Source organism: Lipotes vexillifer, unplaced genomic scaffold, assembly GCF_000442215.2.
Source record: "Lipotes vexillifer unplaced genomic scaffold, Lipotes_vexillifer_v1.1 scaffold478, whole genome shotgun sequence".
NCBI lineage: Eukaryota > Metazoa > Chordata > Mammalia > Artiodactyla > Lipotidae > Lipotes > Lipotes vexillifer.
In genome coordinates, this window is record NW_006779682.1 from 1,895,490 (window position 1) to 1,921,245 (window position 25,756).

General features: G+C 40.6%; 1 protein-coding gene across 1 annotated transcript in view; it reads left to right on the top strand.

Annotated features, from left to right (window-relative positions):
• LOC103088094 (Down syndrome cell adhesion molecule-like) overlaps positions 1–25,756 on the top strand; it is a 433,151-nt gene that overhangs the window by 393,325 nt on the left and 14,070 nt on the right. The window contains exon 12 of the mRNA XM_007452883.1: positions 2,802–2,921. Coding sequence (XP_007452945.1) covers positions 2,802–2,921 — 120 coding nt within the window. The remainder of the gene's footprint in view (positions 1–2,801; positions 2,922–25,756) is intronic.

The window sequence follows — 25,756 nt, forward strand, 5'->3', positions numbered from 1 at the left end:
CATCCCTCACTGGTTGCACCCATGAAGGTGGGTGTTTATTACTTTAGAGAAGGCCCTGAGACAGCAAAGAGAGACTCCTGTTCTTGGTGTGGTGCCCTGGCAAAATGCATGGAGCTGTCCACCCTGTGATGCTGAAACCAGATGGATGGAGGCACTTCACCGCACACCCTGTCTACCCATCATGACTAGGACACAGCAATGAAGATGAAGAGAATTTGAGGATATGTGACACACTTGTAAGAAAGAATCATCAGTACCTGATATAAGGAGATTAAAGAGGGGCATATGAAAGATAATTCTCAATTTTATGGGCCATTTCCTTCAGTAATTGCCTTACACTTACAATATGTCAGTGGTTATTTTCCATGTAAACCTCTGTGATCAGTTTTTAAATACTATTGCTTTGGATTAGAACCAAATCGAGGGGAGGGATCATGGATCAATTATAATTAGACATTCTTCCAGAGGAAATGCAAGAGATTAGCTACCCTGCCCATTTGACAAGAGATTCCTTGCTCTCAGCAGAATTTGAGCCAAATAGACAGAATGTACATGATTGCATATTTACCTTCCACCCTGGACAGAATGATTCTGACATGATGTCTTAAACTTTGCAATCTACCCTTGTGGTTGTTAGATTAATTTTACTAGAAAACTTTGCTCTATAAAATCTCCAGCACTTTTTTCCTAGGAATAATTTTCTCACCATGAGACAGACACCCTTGTCACATTTTTTTCTTTTTTTTGTGGTACGTGGGACTCTCACTGCTGTGGCCTCTCCTGTTGCGGAGTACAGGCTCTGGATGCACAGGCTCAGTGGCCATGGCTCACGGGCCCAGCTGCTCCGCGGCATGTGGGATCCTCCTGGACCGGGGCACGAACCCGTGTCCCCTGCAGCGGCAGGCAGACTTTCAACCACTGCGCCACCAGGGAAGACCTGGGAACTCATTTTATAGCATTGGTATGGGGATAACATGAATTAAGATTATAAAAGTTGTCAGAAGTGCCTGGAAGATATGAAGTGTCGTAGGAGTGTTGGTTAATTTAGTAAATGCAGGTGTGTCCAGCTTTAACATCATTAATAAACACAGTTTCCAATGTGCACATTATTTAATTAAATAATTTGCACAGCCAATGGGTCTTTTCATAGTGAGCAATTTTATTTCATTTAGGTGGTATTCTGAGACAAATGTAGTCTATAGAATGTAAATATATTTTTAAAAAGTGATAAGGGGGCTTCCCTGGTGGCTCAGTGGTTGAGAGTCCACCTGCCGATGCAGGGGACACAGGTTCGTGCCCTGGTCTGGGAAGATCCCACATGCCACGGAGTGGCTGGGCCCGTGAGCCATGGCCGCTGGGCCTGCGCGTCCGGAGCCTGTGCTCCGCAACGGGAGAGGCCACAACAGTGAGAGGCCCGCGTACCGCAAAAACAAAGAGTTCCCAGTTTACAGATAAGGAAATCGAAGCTAAGAAACATTTGACAGCTTACACAAGGTGACCCACCTAGAAGTAGCAAAGTTGGAGATCAAATCCAGGTGTTTAGCCTTTGGTTCTGTGCTCTTAGCCATCACTCTCTGTTTTTTCTTCCAGAAACACAGCAGTGAGTTCCATCTCTAGCTGCTTCTTGTCTTGATTTTATTCCCCCCTCCTTGGCTGTTTGATGGGCAAAGTGATGTTCACTATGGCTCATGACATTTCAACATGCTCCTAAGATCCTAACTAGTGTAGACTCTAAACTTCTCCCCAGTCCATTTCATGTGGTGGCTGGAATTCCTATATATCTTTAACACATAGGACCACATTTTTGCCTCAAAATGAAGAATTCTGGAAATTGCAATGCAGAAAAGATAAGCCTTATCAGGAGTTGTGCAAAGGAGGGGAAGAACTCCCACATTTGCTAAGTATCTGATATATGGTGGACATAATCTATGTCCTCTCACCTAGTCTCATGACAGTCTCATTGAAAATCCATCCTGTAATTAGTCACTGATCTGCTGGAAAAGATTTCTGGATCCTAAGAACTTTAGATGCTACCTTTCCTAGAAGAATCTGTATCTTCTCTTTAAGAAAAGACTTGAATACTCTTAAAAATCACAATAACAACTCAAAACATTTGTGTTCTCTTGGCAGGTAGTTTTTAAGCAGAGTGCATGTGTATATTTTGGGTAGGGATGGTGTTTTTTTCAGCATCTCACAAAACTCACCAAATAAGCAGTTACTTAATCTGTTGGTTTTGTTTTCAAATAGGTACTCTATAAAGCCTTCATAGCACCTCCCTTCAACTGGTTTCCATAGTCCCTTTTTGGCTCAGAAGGGTACTGATGTCAGAAATAATGGTCTATGTGTCTTTATCAGATTTTTAGGAAATGTTCAATACCATGTTGTGTTCTTTACTGCCTTTAGGAAGAGACTATTAATTCTCCCCTCATCTCCTGCTAGAGGAAGAATAGATATTGGATGCTTTAAAAACATTTCATACCCAAGAATGGATCCCTGAAGATCTTCCATAACACAGATCAAAAACAGAATGTCACATTCCCTTGGTTTAGTCAAGCTGCCACACTCGAGTCCAGTGCAAAGCAACTTCCATCTGCGTCAGATCATTGATATAAGAAAAATCACCTGCACTGAAATTGCTTCCTTAATTGGTCCCTAATTACAAATCCTCTGCTTTATTTTCATATATATGTAAAGCATTCTTTGTACTTTCATGCTTGTTAAAATTCTTGGATTTCTCAAAATCACAGCTTTAATAATCTGCAGTCTTGTCTGAATTACTGGTGGCATTTCTCTTTTTTCAGTTCCTCCCAAGTTTGTGGTTCAGCCACGGGACCAAGATGGGATTTATGGCAAGCCTGTCATTCTCAATTGCTCAGCTGAGGGTTATCCTGTACCCACCATCGTGTGGAAATTCTCTAAAGGTATGAAGTTACTTGATTTGTTTGTTATCTACCAAATGTATGTTATATTCTAAAGGATGAGATGAGCATTTCTTGCAGAGATGTTTCTTACAAATATATACGTCCCCACCTCCACCAAGTGTAGCCATCCTTCACATACACCCCTAGTAACCCACCTAAGTGTTTTCATTTGGGCTATGAAATGTTCTTGTATAACATGCCCTTGGAAAGACCGGGTAGGGGAGGCAGTTTATTTATGTAAGTTATTTCAGCACCTGGGAAAGCTCTACCTTGACTACCTATGTTGGATGACCGTGATCTGCTTGGGGACCCCTGCAAGCCCATACACCTGGAAACACAAGTATAAATTGTCAGAATTACTCATTGCTGGAAAATTATTTCCCCAGTATTTAGATAAGTAAGGGTAAGTGGCTTTAGAAGGTTAAAATAAAACTACTGGTTGTTTTATTTACCTAGATACCATAGATATGAAAAACTACCTATCATCTCCTTGGTAGTCTCTTTTTAAAAGCAAAATTTCACCCTTAATCTTGCTTCCTCTTCAAAGGCAAAGCAACGTTTCCCAGTATTAAGGTAACACTGTAAACATTACATAAATTAAAATGAGCAGTGTTGGAAACTAATGAGGGAACCATTCTAGACATGGTAAAAATAATTTATTTCTATCTTATCACCTTCTCCAGGAACGTTTCCTTAGCTATGCTTACGAACGTGTTGGAAATACTCTTTCCTTTCTCATTCACATAACTTCCTTCAGCAATTTATTAAACAGGTGAGGGACAAATATATACTGATAGGATGAACAAACAACAAATAAATAAATCATGGGTTTTTTTCCCTAACAATCTTAAGACTTAAGTTATATACTGTGTTGCATTTTCTTATTGTGAAAGTAACAGCAATTAGAGAAAAACAAACGGCATACTTGCCACAGTTCCTTTTGGTGTATTTCCTTTAGGGCGGAGGAGCAGGGGGAGGAAACAGAGAGATAGATACTATTTGGTTTGTGGGGGGCAGTCAGTTAAATTTGTTTTAAATCCCTGAGATTACTCCCCTGTAGCATGCCACGGTACATTGTCCATGTGAAAAGCACTTTATCCCAAAATAAAAGCCCGTTATTCAGAGTATCTGCCCGTGTGCCTTTTTATTTGGGGCCATACTTGTAACCCTATGTTGCATTACATGGAAACAAATAGCATACATTTGATTTAATGTACTTTATATCGATGTGCATGTAGTTTATATAGAAGATGTTACATTTTCCATGATGTTTATCTTCTAATGCTTGACATTGTGTGGATGTTCTTTCTTTCTCTTGGGTTGTTTTCCATTTCTCACTATTACAAACACTAAAGAAGTGAACATCCTTGTGTGTTAGTTCAATGTGCATATGTGTGGTTGCTTTCTTTTTCTTTTTCTTTTTTTTTTTTTGAGGAACCTCCATACTGTTCTCCATAGTGGCTGTACCAATTTACATTCCCACCAACAGTGTAGGTGGGTTCCCTTTTCTCCACACCCTCTCCAGCATTTATTGTCTGTTGATTTTTTGATGATGGCCATTCTGACCAGTTTGAGGTGATACCTCATTGTAGTTTTGATTTGCATTTCTCTAACCGTTAGTGATGTTGAGTCTTTTCATGTGTCTGTTGGCCATCTGTATGTCTTCTTTGGAGAAATGTCTGTATAATCCCTAGAAGTGAAATACTGTGATCACACTGAAGGCTCTTGGTCTGCACTGGACCAGGACACATTGGAAAATATTAGGGCAATTTACACACTAACCAGTAGTATGAAGCTGTGTGTGTCTTGCACCCTCGCCAGCTAGATAGTATCCTTTTTTCCTTAGTCTTTACTATGTGATGGGTGAATTGTTTTAATTTACAAATTCCTCTCTTAATTTACAAATTTAGATGACTAATGATGTTGAAAATGTTTTAGCCTTTGTTTACAGACCATTTCATTTTCCCATTTGGAGAATTTCTCATTCATGTTACTCTCACACTCATCTCCATGTCTCATTTATTTGAAAGAGTTTTTTTCATAGATTAAATAACCCTTTGTCTGTTATGGGTGTTACAGACATCTTATTCCTTTCCATCACTGATGTGCAAATTAAACTATAGAAGCCTTTTTACCTTTGAACTTGATATGCAATTTAAAATCATTAAGGAAAAAATTAAAAATTGCAGCAAACAAATTTTTAAAAGTTAAAATCCCCCTTTAAAAACATCACTCAGGGCTTCCCTGGTGGCGCAGTGGTTGACAGTATGCCTGCCGACGCAGGGGACACGGGTTCGTGACCCGGTCCGGGAAGATCCCACATGCCGCGGAGCGGCTGGGCCCGTGAGCCATGGCCGCTGAGCCTGCGCGTCCGGAGCCGCCTGTGCTCTGCAACGGGAGAGGCCGCAACAGTGAGAGGCCCAAAAAAAAAAAAAAACCATCACTCAAAGATAAATACTGCAAACTTTTTTTTTAAGATTTTTTTTGATGTGGGCCATTTTTAAAGTCTTTGTTGAATTTGTTAGAATACTGCTTCTGTTTTATGTTTTTGGTTTTGTTTTTTTTTTTGGCCATGAGGCATGTGGGATCTTAGTTCCCTGATCAGGGTTTGAACCTACACCCCCTGCATTGGAAGGTGAAGTCTTAACCACTGGACTGCCAGGGAAGTCCCTATACTGTAAACTTTCATCTAGCTTTTCAGACCTGTCTCCCTGGCAAATATATATATCTGTAGATATATATATAATTTTGTGTTTTTTAAAAAATTGCGAGCATGTGAGTCTTCCTGATCTACAACCTTCTTTCTTCAGTTAATAATAGGCTGTGAATGTCTTTCCATGGCAACAAATATGGGTGTTCACTGTGACTTTTTAATGTCTCTGTTGAGTTTCTATTCATACATCAATAAATACATCTAACTTCTCTTGCCTTTGTTAGGACTGAATTCAGTGACTTAATGCCACAAGGGTTTACTCCTTCTCATAAGAGGAGTCTGGAAGTAGGTAGGGCAGGATTAGTTTTTCTCCCCTGAGTCATCAGAGACCCACACTGTTTACATCTATCTCTCTGTCACTCTTTGAAAGCATCTCCCACCATCCGTCAATGGCTACTAAGGTCCAGTGGCCACTTGCACATTTCCATGGATGAGGAAGACCACAGAGAGAAGGCTCTCACACCCACCTGAGTCAGTTCCCTCTAAGGATCTCTCCAGACTGTGATAAATCAATTCTGCTCATGTCTCACCGGCCAGGTCAGCCCTTGCCACAGGAGTTCTACAAGTTGTGTTATAGCTAAGCATATGGCTGTTGTGACTACAACCCAGGCTATTTCACTAAGGGGGAGAATGGATGCTTGGCAACCAAGTGTGTCCAACACTACTGTTGGATACTGTTTTTTCCCCCAGTTTTTCACTATCGTAAAAATGTCACAGTGACTTCTACCTCATTGATCTCTGTACACATGTCCATTTTCTCTCTGGTGATAAACTTCTATAAGTAGAATTGTGGTTCAAAGAGTAAGCAATTTCTATAGATTTCAATACGTATCGGCCACTTGTCATCACTTTTTTCACCTACACTCCTTCCCACAGTTTATAGTAGTGCCTGTTTCTTACGATGAGAATAATGCCAGGTCTTATGCTTGGTTTTTTAATATTTTCCAATAGAATAGGGGAAATGGTATATTATTATTTTAATCATGCAAGTAGCAAAGATGTTTCTTAAGAAAAATTTAGCCTTGCTTATGGAATATGTTTCTCATAATCAAATAGTCACTAAGAGCATAAGTGCAGTTCTATGTCTCACACACACACACACACACACACACACACACACACACACACCCCAGACTCAGGCTGTTTCTCCAAGAGATCCAATTTAATTGTGAAGCTTCAGAATTCCAGAGTAAATTGCAGTGGTTTAAGGGCAGCTATTGCAGAAATGAAACAATCTTTCCTGAAAAGTAATGTTATTACAGTTTTGACCTTGGGTCTGGATACACAAAGTCTAAGACATTCAATTCTGTCTCCTGATTTTTTTTTTTTTTACATGAACAAACAAGGCTTCTTGTCAAAAAGAGATTTGAAAAAAAAAAATGAGGGTTTAATACCATGGTGGGCCTTACCTGAGCTCACAGAAATCGATAGCTAAGCAAATGTATGTCATTTATAGTGGAGGAAGTGGGTTTCAACTGCTGTCCTGGGGACCTGGATCATCCCCTTGTTAGCTTCTAAAGGGGAAAGAGGGGCTGCTGATGCAAGAAATAACTGATGCCCTGGCCCATGGGCTGCCTGCACATCTTTTGCTCTCTGGCCATCCAGAAACAGGGCCACTTCTGACCTCCAGGGATGCTTTGGTCAGAGGAATGTCCAAGGACAAGAGTCAGGGCCTGCCTGGTGTAGAGAGTGGGAGAGCAGTGGGGAGGAGCTTATATTTAAAATAGGGTTATCAGAGAAGGCCCCAGAAGAAGGTAATGTTTGAGCAGAAACTTAAAAGAAATGGGAGATGAGCCATGCGCATATCTGGGGGGAGCACTGAAGGTCAAGGGGTAAAAGCCGGGGCAGAAGTGGGTTTATGCCTGGAATGGTCCAGAAGCACCAAGGTGGACAATGGAGCTGGGTCCTGCTCACTCACTGCAGTGGAGTGAAAGGAGATTCTGGAGGTCCCAGCAGGTCAGATTCCTCATCGATGACCTTAAAGATGTGGTTTTGCCTGGCGGGGGTGGGCGGGGGGAATGCAGGCAGTGGATCAGAGTTGTGACAGCGGCGCTCTCCTTTCTTCTGCTGCCCTGCGGACACCAGAACTTAGCAGGCTATTGGAGTAATTAAGAGATGCCATGTGCTCTGCCTAGAGTTTTCAAAGGACCCTGTCGGCCCTAGGTGGAAGGCAGGAATTGCAGCTGGAGACCAGTTAGCAGGCCTTTGCTGTGATGTGGCCTGGACAAGCTGTCAAGAAGGGACAAGTAGTTGATTTCTGAATTCATCTGACTGATGGACTGGATGTTGAAGAGAAAGGGAGCGGTCAAACTGGATGCCTGGGTCTTTGAGGACAGTGGAAGTGCCACTTACTGAGACAGAGCAATGTCAGGAGAGCAAATCGGCCCAGATCAAGATCAGAATTTCGGGCCTCATTCTCTATAGACACAACCCAATTCTCAGTAGACGCAATGATACATTTTCTAAGTATCCTAATTTTTTATCAATAAAAGCCTTCTCCATGGTCACGGCTTATCCCTTCCATGTTCTGCTCAGCCAGTGTATGCCCCACTTTGGTATCACCTCAGTTCTATTTTAGATTGCTCAATGCTAGTCCTTTAGTTATAGTTTTCCAGCAAGGAATATTCCAGGTTCGTTCTTCACAATGGCTTGCCTCTTGCCTTTTTGCACATAAAGTGAGTGTAGCTGGTAGGAGTTGGTAGCTTGCATTATTTCCTGGGAGGGAACAGAAGCTGCCTGATTTCTCCTTAGAAATGACTCTTTTTTTTTTTTGCCTGCATGCACCGAAGAGCTGACTTTGAAGTCCAGTAAATGTATAGTCTATGCCTTGATGTTATGCATGTGGGGTCACTTTTCCCCCAGATGTGTCATGTGCCTATTTAATATGTAGATTCAAATCATCTTTTATGTAAGAAAATTCTTCTTGAATCATGTCTGTAAATATTTGTTCTCTTCTGTGCTTTGCATTTGTGGGTGTGTATATTCAAAGTTTATCTCAAGTCACAGAAAACGTACAAACTAAGACAACAGAATGAACTGATTTTGTTCCGAGAGAAGGGAATGGGTGACACCTGGCACCAATTTGGGTCTTTTCAAGGGTTAGGGTGCAGAAGTCATCTTTTTGCAACATGTCAACAAAGTTATGGAATTAATTTCCAGATTTGTTCCCAGGTATTTTTGAAAACATTTTAAGGTGCTCAATAGATTTCTGTCTTTGTTCCTTTAAGATCCAGATATTCTGACTCTGCCCAGGAGGTAGCATGGTGACCTGGGTCTCCGATTACGGTGCCATCAGATTCCCTTCACCTGTCTTCCAGAGGGTGTCATTTTCTCTCTGACTTTTTAACTGATTTACTCCCATTTTACTTTGATATTTTCTCATGTTTATTCTCTACATCTTTTTCCCCATGAAGTCTGTTCTTCTTTGTGCTCTCTCCAATTTTGCCTTCATTTTTGTGATTTTATTTTTTCCCTTCTTTCTCCAGTTCCACCAGCTCACATTTCATTCTCTCCTGAGCTCTTGCTTCATAGACAAGTAGCTATTTTATTCACAGATTTCATCTCAATCATGGCGTTCTTCTGAGGAGATTTCATTATAGATTTCTGTCTCTATTTTATTCTTCCATTTTCCTTGTAGTATCTTTGCTAGATTCTGGCTTCCTTTTGAGTGCTCACATTTGAAGAAAATGCATATCCCCAGGAAGAGATTGCTTTGTGCAAGTATCTGGTTCCTCCCTGAACCCTCCTTCACTGATCTAAGACACACAGCAGGTCCAGAGAAGCTGCTGCCTAACCCAGCCTGTGAACACCATGGTCGCTGATGTCTGCTGCCGCTCAGATGTGCTCCCTGATTTCACGATGCATACTCTGCTGATGCTTACTCAGAGTCCCAGCCGTGGTCCCTCTCTGCTTGTCTTTTAGCATGTACCATTTTTTTTTTTAACATCTTTATTGGAGTATAATTGCTTTACAATGGTGTGTTAGTTTCTGCTGTATAACAAAGTGAAGCAGCTATATCTATACCTATATCCCCGTATCCCCTCCCTCTTGCATCTCCCTCCCACCCTCCCTATCCCACCCCTCTTGGTGGTCACAAAGCACCGAGCTGATCTCCCTGTGCTATGCAGCTATTTCCCACTAGCTATCTATTTTACGTTTGGTAGTGTATATATGTCCATGCCACTCTCTCATTTTGTCACAGCTTACCCTTGCCCCTCCCCATATCCTCAAATCCATTCTCCAGTAGGTCTGTGTCTTTATTTCCGTCTTATCCCTAGGTTCTTCATGACCTTTTATTTTTTCTTAGATTCCATATATATGTGTTAGCATATGGTATTTGTTTTTCTCTTTCTGACTTACTTCACTCTGTATGACAGACTCTAGGTCCATCTACCTCACTACAAATAACTCAATTTCATTTCTTTTTATGGCTGAGTAATATTCCATTGTATATATGTGCCATATCTTCTTTATCCATTCATCCGATGGTGGACACTTAGGTTGCTTCCATCTCCTGGCTATTGTAAATAGAGCTGCAATGAACATTTTGGTACATGACTCTTTTTGAATTATGGTTTTCTCAGGGTATATGCCCAGTAGTGGGATTGCTGGGTCGTCTGGTAGTTCTATTTGTAGTTTTTTAAGGAACCTCCATACTGTTCTCCATAGTGGCTGTATCAATTTACATTCCCACCAGCAGTGGAAGAGGGTTCCCTTTTCCCCACACCCTCTCCAGCATTTACTGTTTCTAGATTTTTTGATGATGGCCATTCTGACCGGTGTGAGATGATATCTTATTGTAGTTTTGATTTGCATTTCTCTAATGATTAATGATGTTGAGCATTCTTTCATGTGTTTGTTGGCAATCTGTATATCTTCTTTGGAGAAATGTCTATTTAGGTCTTCTGCCCATTTTTGGATTGGGTTGTTTGTATTTTTTGTTATTGAGCTTCATGAGCTGCTGGTGAATTTTGGAGATTAATCCTTTGTCAGTTGCTTCATTTGCAGATATTTTCTCCCATTCTGAGGGTTGTTTTTTGGTCCTGTTTATGGTTTCCTTTGCTGTGCAAAAGCTTTTAGTTTCATTAGGTCCCATTTGTTTATTTTTGGCTTTTTTTCCATTTCTCTAGGAGGTGGGTCAAAAAGGATCTTGCTGTGATTTATGTCATAGAGTGTTCTGCCTATGTTTTCCTGTAAGAGTTTTATAGTGTCTGGCCTTACATTTAGGTCTTTAATCCATTTTGAGCTTATTTTTGTGAAAAACTGAAACCATTTCCACTAAGATCAGGAACAAGACAAGGTTACCCACTCTCACCACTGTTATTCAACATAGTTTTGGAAGTTTTAGCCACAGCAATCAGAGAATAATAAGAAATAAAAGGAATCCAAATCAGAAAGAAGCAGTAAAGTTGTCACTGTTTGCAGATGACATGATACTATACATAGAGAATCCCAAAGATGCTACCAGATAACTACTAGAGCTAATCGATGAATTTGGTAAAGTAGCAGGATACAAAATTAAGGCACAGAAATCTCTTGTATTCTTATACACTAATGTTGAAAAATCTGAAAGTGAAATTAAGAAAACACTCCCATTTACCATTGAAACAAAAAGAATAAAATATCTAGGAATAAACCTACCTAAGGAGACAAAAGACCTGTATGCAGAAAATTTTAAGACACTGATGAAAGAAATTAAAGATGATACAAATAGATGGAGAGATATACCATGTTCTTGGATTGGAAGAGTTAACATTGTGAAAATGACTTTGCTACCCAAAGCAATCAACAGATTCAATGCAGTCCCTGTCAAACTACCCATGGCATTTTTTCACAGAACCAGAACAAAAAATTTCACAATTTGTATGGAAACACAAAAGACTCTGAATAGCCAAACCAATCTTGAGAACAAAAAATGCAGCTGGAGGAATCAGGCTCCCTGACTTCAGACTATACTACAAAGCTACAGTAATCAAGACAGTATGGTACTGGCACAAAAACAGAAATATTGATCAATGGAACAGGATAGAAAGCCCAGAGATAAACCCATGCACATATGGTCACCTTATCTTTGATAAAGGAGGCAAGAATATATAGTGGAGAAAAGACAGCCTCTTCAATAAGTGGTGCTGGGAAAACTGGACAGGTACATGTAAAAGTATGAGATTAAAACACTCCCTAACACCATGTGTGTACCTTTGCTCAGTGTACACTGTCGGCTGCCCCATCACCTATTTTGTGGTTGAAATTTTAGCTATTTCTTACTTTCATGCATAAAAGAGTTTGCATTTTCTATTTCTCTTTCTCCCATTTGCTTTTTTATGATTTCCAGGAAGAAAAGAAACACTGTTTTATAAAAAAATTTATTTTCTTTTTTTATACAGCAGGTTCTTATTAGTTATCTATTTTATACATATTAGTGTATTTATGTCAATCCCAATCTCCCAATTCATCCCAGCACCACCACCCACCCACCCCTGCTTTCCCCACTTGGTGTCCATACGTTTGTCCTCTACATCTGTGTCTCTATTTCTGCCTTGCAAACCAGTTCATCTGTACCATTTTTCTAGATTCCACATATATGCGTTAATATACGATATTTGTTTTTCTCTTTCTGACTTACTTCACTCTGTATGACAGTCTCTGGGTCCATCCATGTCTCTACAAATGACCCAATTTCGTTCCTTTTTATGGCTCAGTAATATTCCATTGTATATATGTACCACATCATTTTTATCCATTCGTCTGTCGATGGGCATTTAGCTTGCCTCCATGACCTGGCTATTGTAAATAGTGCTGCAATGAACATTGGGGTGCATGTGTCTTCTTTTTTTTTAACATCTTTATTGGAGTATAAGTGCTTTACAAATTCATATGTCTTTTTGAATTACGGTTTTCTCTGGGTATATGCCCAGGAGTGGTATTGCTGGGTCATATGGTAATTCTATATTTAGTTTTTTAAGGAACCTCCATACTGTTCTAATGCTGGTTAAATGCTACCATCTTTAAACCCTTTGAACTTAAATCCTGTTGTTTATGTATTAAGGTTTATTAAATTTGAACTTTACTTCAGAAAAATAAAGGAGAAGTAGTAGAAATCATCAGTTAAGAGAGTGGGGCTGAGTTCAAACCCAGACACACACCATCTGTCTGCGTTACCCCAGGAAAATTACTTAGCCTGCATGAACCACAGATTCCTCATAGGGGAAGCAAATGAAATAAGGGGAGTAATGTGATGATTTAATAAGATGGTTCATAGAAAGCATTTATTATGGTGCCTGGCATAGCAATTAGTCAATACACGTTCGCTGTTATCATCATCATCACTGTCGTCATCACCTCAGCTCACACAGTTAGCCAGTTGTACTAAAGCCATTTATTTCCTAGCCCAAACTTTTCCCACTAACTTTAATTGCTTTATAGTCTATGAAAGAAATGTGTCTGTTGAAATCCATTTTTTAGCCCTCTCTCTCTTGCACTGTCTGTCTGGCATCAGGACCATGCATACTAGAAGTTTATCTCTTCCTAATATGTTTTAATATTTCATACAATACTCCTCCCCTCATTGTTTTTCTTTTTCAAAAATGTCCTAGATTTCTCACATGGATTTTTATTTGCATATTTCTTCTAGATGAAAGTTAGGCTAATTTTATCAGGTTCCAAAAAAATATTCTGAAAAATTTGGAACACTGTAATAAATGTAAAGGTTAGCATGGAGAACATCAATATCATTAAACTATTGAGCCTTCCTTGCCAGTATCATGGACAGTCTTTCCATTTATTCAGATCTTTTTATATGCCCATTATAAATTCTACTGCTTTCTTACTATGGTCTGTGGTAGTATTTATAAGCGTCTGCTGATAGTTCTTTTTGATCCTCTTTGGTTTTCTGGGTGGAAAGGTGTTACATCTATAGCCAGTTTTTGTTGACTCTCTTCAGCTGTCCGTGTCTCTTTCTTTTCCAAGCAAGGGAGAAGTGCTCCTTAATTTGGGGGGAGTTCCTATCTTCTTCCACTCTCTAGTACATAGAGAGGCTGCAGTGGGATAGGACCCCCTATTTCATGCCTATTTCTCTCACCCCCTCCCTGTGCCCTTCCTTCTCTTACCTGTAGCACATTCACATGAGACCAAAATTTCCTCAACTCCAGTTTTTCCTGGAGACATCCAAGAATCCATCACTATTTGGTGTGCAATAGTTTTGCTTTTGCTCAGGCATCTCCCTCTGTCCCCAGAAAGCTGTTGGAAGTTGTCCTTCTGTTCCCACAAGGTATACTCTACCAGGGCTCCTGGCTGTCCCTTACCTCCTGGGTCCCAGAAGTGTCCTCTTTTGTTTGTTATCAACCCACCTGCCAAAACCCTCCCATCTTGCCATAGACTCCTTTTATTTTCTTTTTTTTAAAGCAATTTAAAAAATCTCATGATTTCTGTGAATTAGGAGTGTGGGCACATCTTAGCTGGGTGCTCTGTTTCGGAATCTCTCATAGGGCTGCAGTCGTTGGCCAGGGCCAAGTCTCATCTGAACTGGAGGAGGATCCACTTGTAGGTTCAGATGGTTGTTAGCAGAAGCTGTAGACTCTTTATAGGGGCCAACAGGGACTTCAGTCCTTTATTCAGAAATCCATAGGAAAAAATCTGACACTCACAACAGTTCTCTGGATATTTCCATGCAATGTACTCAATTCTAGACTGAGAAACGAATGTGTGCTTAGTACGCCTGGTTGGACTGCTCAGGTGACCCTTCTGGAGCCTCCTCCTACCTCAGGGGCTTGCCCTGGAATTCTTCAGCTTGGTCCTGCCCACACCCTCTCTCCCACGGTCAAGGTGACATCCCAGCACAATCCCCAAGCCCTATGTCTCCAAATGCCATGAAGAATGTGCAGCATGGGACAAGCCCAAGTTCTCAAGTATGTTAATTGTAGGACATTTTTTCTACCAAAACCAATTCCAGACCTCCCTGCTGAGTTGACCATGGCCACCTCTTCCTCAGCAGTCAAGAGATGGCCCCCACTGCAGATCCCTTGCTTTCCATTCAAAAGATAAGTCCGGATGGGGACAAACAATCAAGAGACCAAAAAAAAAAAAAAAAAATCCCTTAAATGAGATTGTTCCTCTTTTCTCCTGTAGGAAAACAGGAGGTTTCCTATTGAAGTAACTCCGTGGGGAGGCCCAGTCAGGATTGTCCTTGGGTCTCTGGACTCCCAAAGTTCCTTCCTAAGCTCTGGTCCCTTAATCCTATTTCCTGTATCCTTGCAGGTTTCACTCTTGTCCTGACCTCGGGCCTGAGCCTCCTTCCTGTTTTAGCATTCAAGGCATTTAGCTTCATTTCTTTACCCTCGTGGCCACTTACGCTCTGACCTTGAATGGCAGATCACAGCCTTTGCTCAGACCAAGTGTTGCTTTCACACCTCTGTCCTGGAAACTGGATCTCTGTCTTGGTCATCTGCTTGGCCCTTGGTCATCTAATCCTGTCTCACCTCCCTGCCTGCCTGTCTGTCTGATTACCACCCAGAGCTCTAACCACGCCTGCTCCCAGACTCACCACTGTCCCGCTTTCTGCGTGGGTTAGGATGCCCCCAAGCCTCCATCCCCATGCATCCGACCTCTTCTGTCCACTGGTTTACTGGACCTGCAGTCGTCCTCTCGGGTCTTTCCAGCAACACCTGCTCCAAACTCTTGCACTAGGCTCGTCGAGGCTATCAAGTCTCACTTATCATCCAGTGTTTCTTGTCCCCATGCAAATAGGTGACAAGCTATGAATCTAGAATGAATGCAAAGAAAGAGCTCAAAGAATCTAAAAAGGAGAAAGTGACACCTCCCTGTGACAGAAGTGGTGAAAATAAACCCAACTTCAAAGTCAAATGTGGTTCCCTCAGGTACAACAAAAGCAGCTCTGCTTGTCTGTTCCCAGGTAGGAGCAATGGGTCTCACTGAGCAATAATGAGTTCTTGGAAAAGGATGGTGAGCAGAACAGAGAGGATGAATGTTCATCATATTGGTGTATTTCCTTTTGATGGTAGAATAAAACTCACGAGGAATGGAAAACTTCGGCCTTTCCCTGTGCTAAAATAAGCAGAGTCTCCGTGGCTCTGGGAGCTGCATCAGGACCATCGTAGATGCCCACCCCCGCCCAAGGAAACTGCAGTTACCCTGAGCCTTGGTAGAGTCACCAGGACAATGGCCCCGGGGGTCAATGACCCTCCCTTGTTTTTCTCCACTCCTCTGTCTTCCCTTTTTCTCATTGTCTTTCCCCAGAAACTTTCTAACCATCCTCTTGTGGATAGCGACAACCACACTGAGGACAAATGTTTGGGCATCTCTTGCTCCAAGGAGGTGGTGACTGAAAACCTTGTATGGTCGACACAGATGCAGGGGCAGCTCACAGCCCATGGTCCCAATGCAAAGCCATGGTGGCATCAGCAAAGTCCAGCCATTCAAACTGCCTCTGGTATCACGTGTCCCATCAACAAGTGCCGAATTGTGGCAGTTCATGGTTCCATTTTCTGATAAGTAAGGGACCAGTGTTCCATCTTGATGATAAAAAGGATGCTTTCAGATTAGGTACAGAGTAAAAGTCATGAAATGAACATGATAAACTAGTGGACCACCAAATTCTAACAACCCCTTGGCAGGCACCAGTCTAGGCCACCTAAGTTCAGTTGTTTTCATTGGATAGAATTCCTCAGGATAGACATACAGAGATTAAAAGAAGAAAGTGAATTGCACAGTGAACATAATTATATGCAAATTTACAAAAGAAGTAACTTGATGCTGTCCCAGTTATGGTGCAGTGTTTTATCAAGTAGGAATTTAATACAGGGAATTAGATGCATGCATATTTTTAGAAGTATGGGAGGAATTCACCTGCCTTTTAGGAACTTGACAAATGTGGGAGCCAGGAGAGGCCACTTCCATCTGTGGTTCCAGCTGCTCCAGAACAAAATTTGTTCTCCCAGCCTTGGATGTTTGGCATCTGCCCGTGCATCGACTTACTGCTTCTAAAGGAGAATGACGACTTCTCCTTCCTTGCACTTTCCAAATCGCATTCAAGTGCCTCTCACTGGTGAAATATAAACCAGAACTGTGACAAATCAGCCGGGGAAATGTTCTTCTCAGGCTTCCCATCCCTGAAATTTAGGGAAGACTTTAGAAGTGCAGCAGTAGTGCTAAGATCAACAGACAATATCTGATGCAAACATATAGACAAAACATGATGTGCACATTATGTACCATGTGGAAGCTTCTTTCTTTGGGCTTGGGAAGAGCCCTCCAGCCTGTAAGTGGACCCGTGTCTCAGGACTATGCCTCTGTCCTCTTTGAGATTCTTCTCTGGAACAGAACCCAGAACCCAGCCCTCTGTCACTGATCAAGGGTTCCCTTCCCAGTGGCCACACCTGAAATGGGTGCACCTGCTGTTTCTCTGGGTACTTGCTCTCTCCTCGTCCTATCCCCACCCATCTTTATAGCTACTCACTCCCTTCAGCCCACCAACTGTTCTCAGAGGGCCCTCTCCCTGAGCAAGGAAAACAAACTCATTCCTCAGGAAAACACCACCCTCTCCATAAGGATGAAAGGGACTGTGTTTTGACTCCTTGGTGGGGAGAAGGAATAGCTTATCATTTGGGTGCAGCCCAGGGAGTAGAGAATGATCTACTTCTTCCTGTCCTCTTCCCCTCCAAAACAATGTTCTTCCACCTGCCAGGCGACTCTCTGCATGTGCTCATTGACCAACTTCTTCTGGTCTCAGCATGTGGACATTGACACCCATTTGCATTCATTCAGTCTTGTTCCTTTTCTTGTGAACAATCTATATAGTATGTAAATGAACTCCTCTTTCCATTTCATATATGATGACATTAAGGATGCAGACAGAATAAGCTACTTGCTCAAGGGCAGAGCTCCTAAGTTTAAGAGATAACATAGGAGCCCAGTTCTGCTGACTCTTAGTCAAGTGCTCTCACTTCAGATCAGCAAGGACTTCAGAGGGAAGAAAAGATGAAACAATGGCCATATTTGTTGCTACCTTCAAAGTGGGCTCACTTGGTGATACTCAGCTGTTCTTTTTCCACTATTCCTACTCCCTCAGTTCTTGAGAGTCCTGCTAGGTGTATCTTTTCAATAAACAATAAAGGTCACACAATATGAACATACCCAGTCGTTCTGTGGGTGCCTTACATAATGTGTGAACATTTGCTTTTCATGTAACGGAACATTAAAATTGTCCCCACTTGACCCCAACTATCCACAGAAAACTGACATCTTTTTAATTAACGGCTTCTGGTTGCTATAAGTGTATCTTCTAGTTAATTATGCAAAGTACTTACCTTATGCTAACAAGATTGCAGAATTTTGAAATATTGTGTGTGCTGTGTTAAATTTTATTCTTTACAATAACAATGAATCTGAAGTAGATGACCTATAATTCTACCAAACCAAGTCCACTTCCCTCAAATTAAACAGTACTCATCGTTGGGATTGTTGTCCTTGTGGTGGATGAATTACTCTGTTTAGCAACCATGGTCACATTTATAAATGGTATATCCCTTCAAGTTAAGTTCATTTTCTGATGAAAAAAAAAAAGATTTAATGGTTTTCAACTGCACTTATGCTTTATCTCTGTCTCCATTAGGACATTTAGTAATGAAGAGGCTTCTCTCGGTCGAGATAGGAGTTAATAGATAATCCTTTTCAGCTATTTAATTGAGAAAGCTTAGCAATGTAGCTAAATTTTATCTTGTAATTCTTTACTATAAATGTGTCAAATATTGTAAGTATTTTTCTGGTGAAAATGCTTTGAGGAAAAGAAAATATTTGTGTTTTTGACGTGAACGATCCTATAACTTTCTCACATTCTATCAGCACTTTATTAGATTCTCAGGGATTTGTAACACATTTTTACAGAATCTGTAAATCCCATAGCATTTTCAGATTTCCTGGTGTGCTGCCTTATGGAGACACTTCTTAAGTACTACATTTGGCTGAATTTCCAGGTTGTGTGTAGTAGTCTAGATCTGGCTCCCTGCTTGCAGTTAACTTTGAGAAAGGTATCAATAGCCTTTACAGATTTTTCAAACCGTCAACCAAACTTAAGCACTTAAATAAAAATCAAAGGCTTTTTCTTTGATTTTTAAGTTCCAATAATATTTTTTATCCTTACCCCAAAGAAACTATTATCCTTAAGAAGGAATTTTATAGTTTACGAAACCAGATCCTTAAAAGATACAGTAAACTTTTATAGGAGAAAAAAAAGTATGATCATCTCAATAGATGATGAAAAGGTAGCTGATAATATTCAACATACAATCCTGATTGGAACAACACAAACAAAAATAAAGTTTTGTAAAATAGGAATATAGAATCACTTTTAGGAACCAAAGTTCTTTGGCAAATGAAGAGAAAAAAGACAAAGTTCAATAGATACATGAGCAAAGACTATAGATAGAGTGTTCACCAAAGAACAAGTACAAATTACGGATACATTTATAAAAAGATGCTCAGATTTATCTATAAGCAAAAGCAACCAAAAAATATACAAGTTAGTAAAACCATGTAAATTAAAATAATGAGATATATACTATATTGATGAAGATCTAAAAGATTAATAGTGTACATGTGTGAGGAAAAAATTAACCCCAGCCCCAGGAAATAAAATTGCTCTGTCTTTTACTAAGCAACGTAGCAATATATTTTAACACTTGGATGTGCAGAATTCCACTCCAAGTATTTATCCAATGGAGTTCCTACCACTATATCTTTCTATTGATGGATTGATTGACAAGCACAGAGGTTCATTGCAACATTGTCCTTAGTCTTGTGGAGCAGGAAAGAAATAGTCAACAAATCATAAACTGATTAAATAATTAGAAGCAGAAAGTAGAAAAGAACAGCAATAGTGTGTGCTTACTGTGTGTCACACAATAGTTTAAGAATTTAAATGCCTACACTGCCCTATGAAGGAGGATCTATTATTATCTCCGTTTTGCAGGTGAGGAAACTGAGGAACTAAAAGGATTCCTGATTACCTAGTTTTTCACAGTGTATTGGGGATCTGTTGCTGTGTAACAAATTACCCCAAAGCTTAGTGGCTTAACAATAATAAAGCACATTTATGATCTCTGTGGGGCAGGAATCTGGGTATGGCTTAACTGAGTCCTCTATTTCAAGGTGTCTCCCAGCACTGCACTCAGGCTGTTGGCCAGGGATTCAGTCATATCAAGGTTCATCCCACTCAGGTGGTTGCTGGCAGGCTTCAGCTTCTCACAGACTGTTGGCTGGGGGAAACCCTCATGGAAGGCTCTCCATAGGAAGGCTCACAATATGGCCACTCACATTTACCCAGAGTGAGTGTTCTGACCTCAAAGAGAGATTGACAAAGAAGCCACCATCTTTTGTAAGCATAGCTACTTGCCCTGGATCCACCACAGAGTAGGTGCTTAGTAATTGGACAATAAACACCATTTTGTATAGACAAAGCACAATTTTATATGTGCTTATAAAAATTTAGGAAGGCTATAGTCCCTTCTGTTCTCCTCAAGATAATGGGATCTTGAGGAGAAAAAGAGGACAGTTACTTTTTTACTGTTTAACTTTTTGACCAAAAATTCACAGATTTCTAATCTGAAATTCTCATGTTTTAAACCCCAGTAGGTAAACTTGGAGATAGCTTTCATCAGTTATTTTCCAAAATCAACCATTCATTTAGTAATATTGTTCATTATCCATCAAACATTTCTTTAATTCTTCTGTGAACTTTCATATGGATTAAGTTTTTTTTTGTGGTACGCGGGCCTCTCACTGCTGTGGCCTCTCCCGTTGCGGAGCACAGGCTCCGGATGCGCAGGCTCAGTGGCTCAGGACGTGCAGGCTCAGCGGCCATGGCTTACGGGCCCAGCCGCTCTGCGGCATGTGAGATCTTCCCGGACCGGGGCACGAACCCGTGTCCCCTGAATCGGCAGGCGGACTCTCAACCACTGCGCCACCAGGGAAGCCCCTGAATTAAGTTTTAAATGATCTATATTGTACATGCTTCTGTTGTAATTTTTCATTTTATACATTTTGATAATTTTTGACTATTCCCAAGGAGTGAACAGGTGTAAGGATAAGAATGATTTTGTTCATTTCTTTTTTTTTTTTTTTAACATCTTTATTGGGGTATAATTGCTTTACAATGGTGTGTTAGTTTCTGCTTTATAACAGAGTGAGTCAGTTATACATATATATATGTTCCCATATCTCTTCAACCTGAACTTTTAAGAGGAATCAGAGGTTGTTGGGAAGGTTGTTAAAACCCAAATTTGCAACTGGAATGCTTGCTGAAAGCACCTGGTTACCTCAGCAGTCAATATAAATTACAGAGGCTTTCGTCCTTATCCCCTCCTGGGGCACGTGGAGCACAGCCCTAAGGGAACTCCTATTACTCTTTTTTCCAGTGCTCCAGGAGACGTGCACATCTGTTGTTGACACATGTGGAACCTCAGCTCTCCCACCACCTCTCACACTGTTGATGTGATCATGATATTTTCAAACCTAAGGAAGGACCTCCAGGCAGAAGGAAGACACACCTGACACAATTAAAACCAAAACAGTTGGCACACTGGGATACAGATGAGGAATTTACTGCCTTTCTCTGTACACTCCGAGCTGCTGGATGTTAGTGAAGGGTTAAGCTAAGGACAAAATTAAAGAATTGTATCTGTTTTCTTATTACATGAAGAGGTTGCATCACTTGGTTTTTCCTTAAAATCTCTGACCATAAAATTGTGACCCTTTCCTAATTTACCTGGGCTACTTCAAGTTTACTTTGGGGAACTCCTTTCCACAGACAGATTGACATTGCCTTTTAGGATCTTGCAATGCATGCTGGTTAAGAATCTTAGCCTGGGAACCACCCGGACCTGGGTCTGATACTTGACTCACCGCCTACTTACTAGCTGGGTGACCTCAGGCAAGTAGCTTCCCCTCGGCAAGCCCATCTCCTTATCTGTAAAGCAGGTAGGACACCCCACTGCCAGCCTGGGAGTATTCTTGTGAGGATTCAGAGAGACCTTGGTATCAAGTCTTCCTCTCGGTGACCGACGCATAGTTAAGTACTCAATAGTTTCTTTGTTTTTACCATTGTAATTGTTTTACAAAAGAGAGTCGAACAGATAAAATGCACAAGCTGACCTGTAACATAATTGAAAAACTTAAGGCAATGCACATGTATTTTGGCAGTTTAGAATGTGATAACTGGACAAACGTTTCTTCCTTGTTGAGTGCTCAGCAAAGTCTGCATACTGTGCTATTAGAAATGCCTGTTATAAGGGGAACAGACCTCCACCAGGTTCATAGTATCATTTGAATTTGAAGGCATTCCTTTCTCACAAAAGGAATTGCCATTTGAAAGGACAAGTCCCTATGAGGAGTAGAACAGACAGCAGAAGGTCTTGGCTTTTAGCTGCCTGAGCCATCTCAAATAATTCATCCAGTCTTCTTGACCTCTGCTTCAACCTCTCTGTCCAGGAAAGCAACAGGTATATTGCATGCAAGGAGGTTACTGATTCCTTCAAGTTTGATTTTGGGGTCAGATAGAACTAGCTTCAAATTCTAGCTGCACAGCATGCAAGCTGTGTGGCTAATGATTTTGAGCCCTAGTTTATGCCTCTGGGAGGAGATTAATGGGGTACCTTCCTGATAGGTTTGCTGGGAGGATTAAAAGAGAGCAAATTGCCCAAGCTTTGCAAATGGCAGCTAATAAAATAATGAAAACTTTTTGCTTTCAGAACTCTATCTTAAATTGAGGACTCCAAAGAGCTTCTGTGACTATTATTAATTTTTAATTAAAAGTAAGTTAAAATTTATTTTATTACTATGAGAAACAAAATGAGAAACTTTAAAAATATTTGTGTATTAATTTAAAAATCACAGCAAACTCTTAATATGCTAACATAAAAATACATTTTTAATAAAAAGTAACTTTTTTTAAAAAAAGGAACAAAAGAGAAGACTTCATTAGTTTTTTTTTTTCAAGTCCCTTTAATGTCTTAGTAGGAAGGAGTGGAATTCTCATATCTGCTTCCACTAAAATCTGTTGCAGTATCACACATTACTTAGCTTCTGGAAAACTCCACTTTACACCCTAGATGGAATGAAAGCAGAGAAAAGCAAATAATACCTTGGCATTATAAAAATAGTTTTGACCTCATGGACTCCCTGAAAGGGACTCAGGGACCCCCCACTCTTTGAAAACAACCGACTTGGGACAACTGTCTTTCAAACTCTCAAACTGTAGATGATCCAAAGGCTTATGTAGAAAAAGAATGTTACAATGCATAAGAGAAAGAGAAACATCAAGGCCAAGAATATAGAATATCTGAGTCCCACTGAAGAATTTACTTTTAGAAATAAGCTTGTACTCAAGTACGGGGCAGGAGAACAGCAGGAGCCCGAACATATTTACAGAATCAGGCAAGTATCAGGCAAATATATTCTCCAAACAGACTGGACAAACTTGTGATGCCAGTAATCCAGACATCACAGATCACTGCTTCTATGTCTCTTTCTCCGTTCTCCACCACTCCACACCAGCACTGCAGGAAAATACCCATTTGCTCTCTGGATTATCGAATGTTGTAGTTATACCCCACCAGGGCATGGTGACTCAAACCCAGAAAAACTCATGGGTTTTTCAAACACACAGACCTGGGTTCAAAGGCTCGAATTGCCACTTAAGAGCTATGTAGTCTTGGAAAAGTTACTTAAATTTACTGAATCTCATGTATATGATGGGGATTGTGATGGACTAAAAATGACCATATTCTCTGCAACTCCTCCCATCAAAAGTGTGGAATGCAATGGAATACTACTCAGCCATAAAAAAGAAACCTTACCATTTGCAATAACATGGATGAATCTAGAGGGCATTATACTAAATAAGTCAGACAAAGACAAATACCACATGTGATCTCACTTATATGCAGAATCTAAAAAACTAAACAAAATGAAAACAGACTCATAGATACAGAGAATAAATGGATGGCTGCCAGAGGGGAGGGTGGGTGAAATAGCTGAAGAGGATTAAGAGGTATAAACCTCCAGTTATAAAATAAATAAGCCTGAGGATGGAATGTATAGCACAATAATGGTCAATAATACTGTCATAACTTTGTATGTGGACAGATGGTTACTAGATTTCTCGTGTGATCATTTCATAATGTATGCAAGTCAAATCTCTATGTAGTACACATGAAACTAACATAATATTGTATGTCCACTATCTTTCAATAAGATTTTTTTTAATTAATTAAATTTATTTAACACACATAGAGCTAATTCAAGTAATCTCCTTCTTGAGTGAGCTTTGGAGTTTTTGTCTTCAAGGAATTTGCCCATTTCAAGAAAGTAATCAAATTTTTTAGCAAAGTTGTTTATTATATTCTCTTAATCCTTCTAATGATGTAGATCTCTAGTGATATTTTTTCACTCCTTACACATAATGTATATATTCTACCTTTTTTTTGAATTTTTGAATTTTATTTATTTTTTTATACAGCAAATTCTTATTACTTATTCATTTTATACATATTAGTGTATATACGTCAGTCCCAATCTCCCAATTCATCAATAATGAATCTTTCAATAAGATTTTTTGAAAGTTGAAGTCTATTTTCTCATGTCTTGAATTGGGCTGGCGCTGAGTCTGCATCACTCTATGTGGTCGAAGCGGCAATACTTAACTTTTGAGCATGGTTTCAAGAGGCCCTGCAGCTTCCACACTTACCCTGTGGAACCCTGAGGCCCCCGTGCTGTGATGAAAGATTCCATGGAGGAAGAGGGCCAGCCATCTCTGGTGAGGCCCCAGACATCTTATCCCATCCAGCCTCAGCCAAGCAGCCATATGGAGAGTTCCGGTGAAAACAGCAGAACCACCACCCATTCAGCCCACAGAACTGTGAGAAATGATCATTCTGTTTTAGGCTACTAAATAGATGGGTAGTTTCTAGGGTGACCAATTTGTCCCAGTTTGCCTGGGACTTGCCCACTTTTAGCTGCCAGTCCCACATCCCAAGAAACCCCTCAGCCCTAGTTGGTCACCTATTTGTAGCACAATTGCAAATACCTTACACAGGAATAAGAGCGTTCAACTCAGTGTTTGAGAGAATTAAGTGAAATGATGAGGTAAAGGCAAAATATAGACAGAGCCCATAAAATGAAAGGTTTTGTTTTTCTTTTCAATTTATAAAATAACTTTATAATAATTTATAATTACTCTATCTTTAATAAAATAATATTTCCATAGCTAATTAAAATTTGATCTTTTATCTTTGTCTATAACTGAACTTCTCATTCAGGGCCCTAATTGCTTTTTTTCTTTTTTTAAATTAGTTTATTTATTTTTGGCTGCGTTGGGTCTTCGTTGCTGCACGCGGCTTTCTCTAGTTGCGGCGAGCGGCGGCTACTCTTCGTTGCTATGCGCGGGCTTCTCATTGTGGTGGCTTCTCTTGTTGCGGAGCACGGGCTCTAGGCACGTGGGCTACAGTAGTTGGGGCACATGGGCTCAGTAATTCTGGCTCGCAGGCTCTAGAGCTCAGGCTCAGTAGCTGTGGCGCACGGGCTTAGCTGCTCTGCGGCATGTGGGATCTTCCCGGACCAGGGCTCGAACCCGTGTCCCCTGCATTGGCAGGCGGATTCTGAACCACTGCACCACCAGGGAAGTCCCGGGACCTAATTGCTTTAAATATACCAGAGAGCATTCTCTGCTGGAGAATGCTGCATTTTCAGCTAAGCACGAAGGTAGCAGGCCCCTGGGAAATTATGAACCAAAAAGAGAAAGAAAACATTGGACTTAGCTAAATTCAAACTGGCTGTGAGTTCTCAAAAGAGTATCACTGTTGAAGATGGAAAACACTTAATATTATGTCATTCTGGGTGGGTCTAGAACAGGACCTTTTTTTGGACAATATTTTTCCCCAGGGGCATGTCTAGTGAAAACATAATCCACGGAGATGATCTGCAGATAAGGTCAATGCCATGTGCCCACAAAAAGGCAGAATCTCGGGGGCCTACTGGTTAAGAGAGTTGAAACCTTTGAAACTCTATTTTAGAGCTTTCCTTAGGAAGAAAAGTGGGAGGCTGGGGTGGTGGTGGG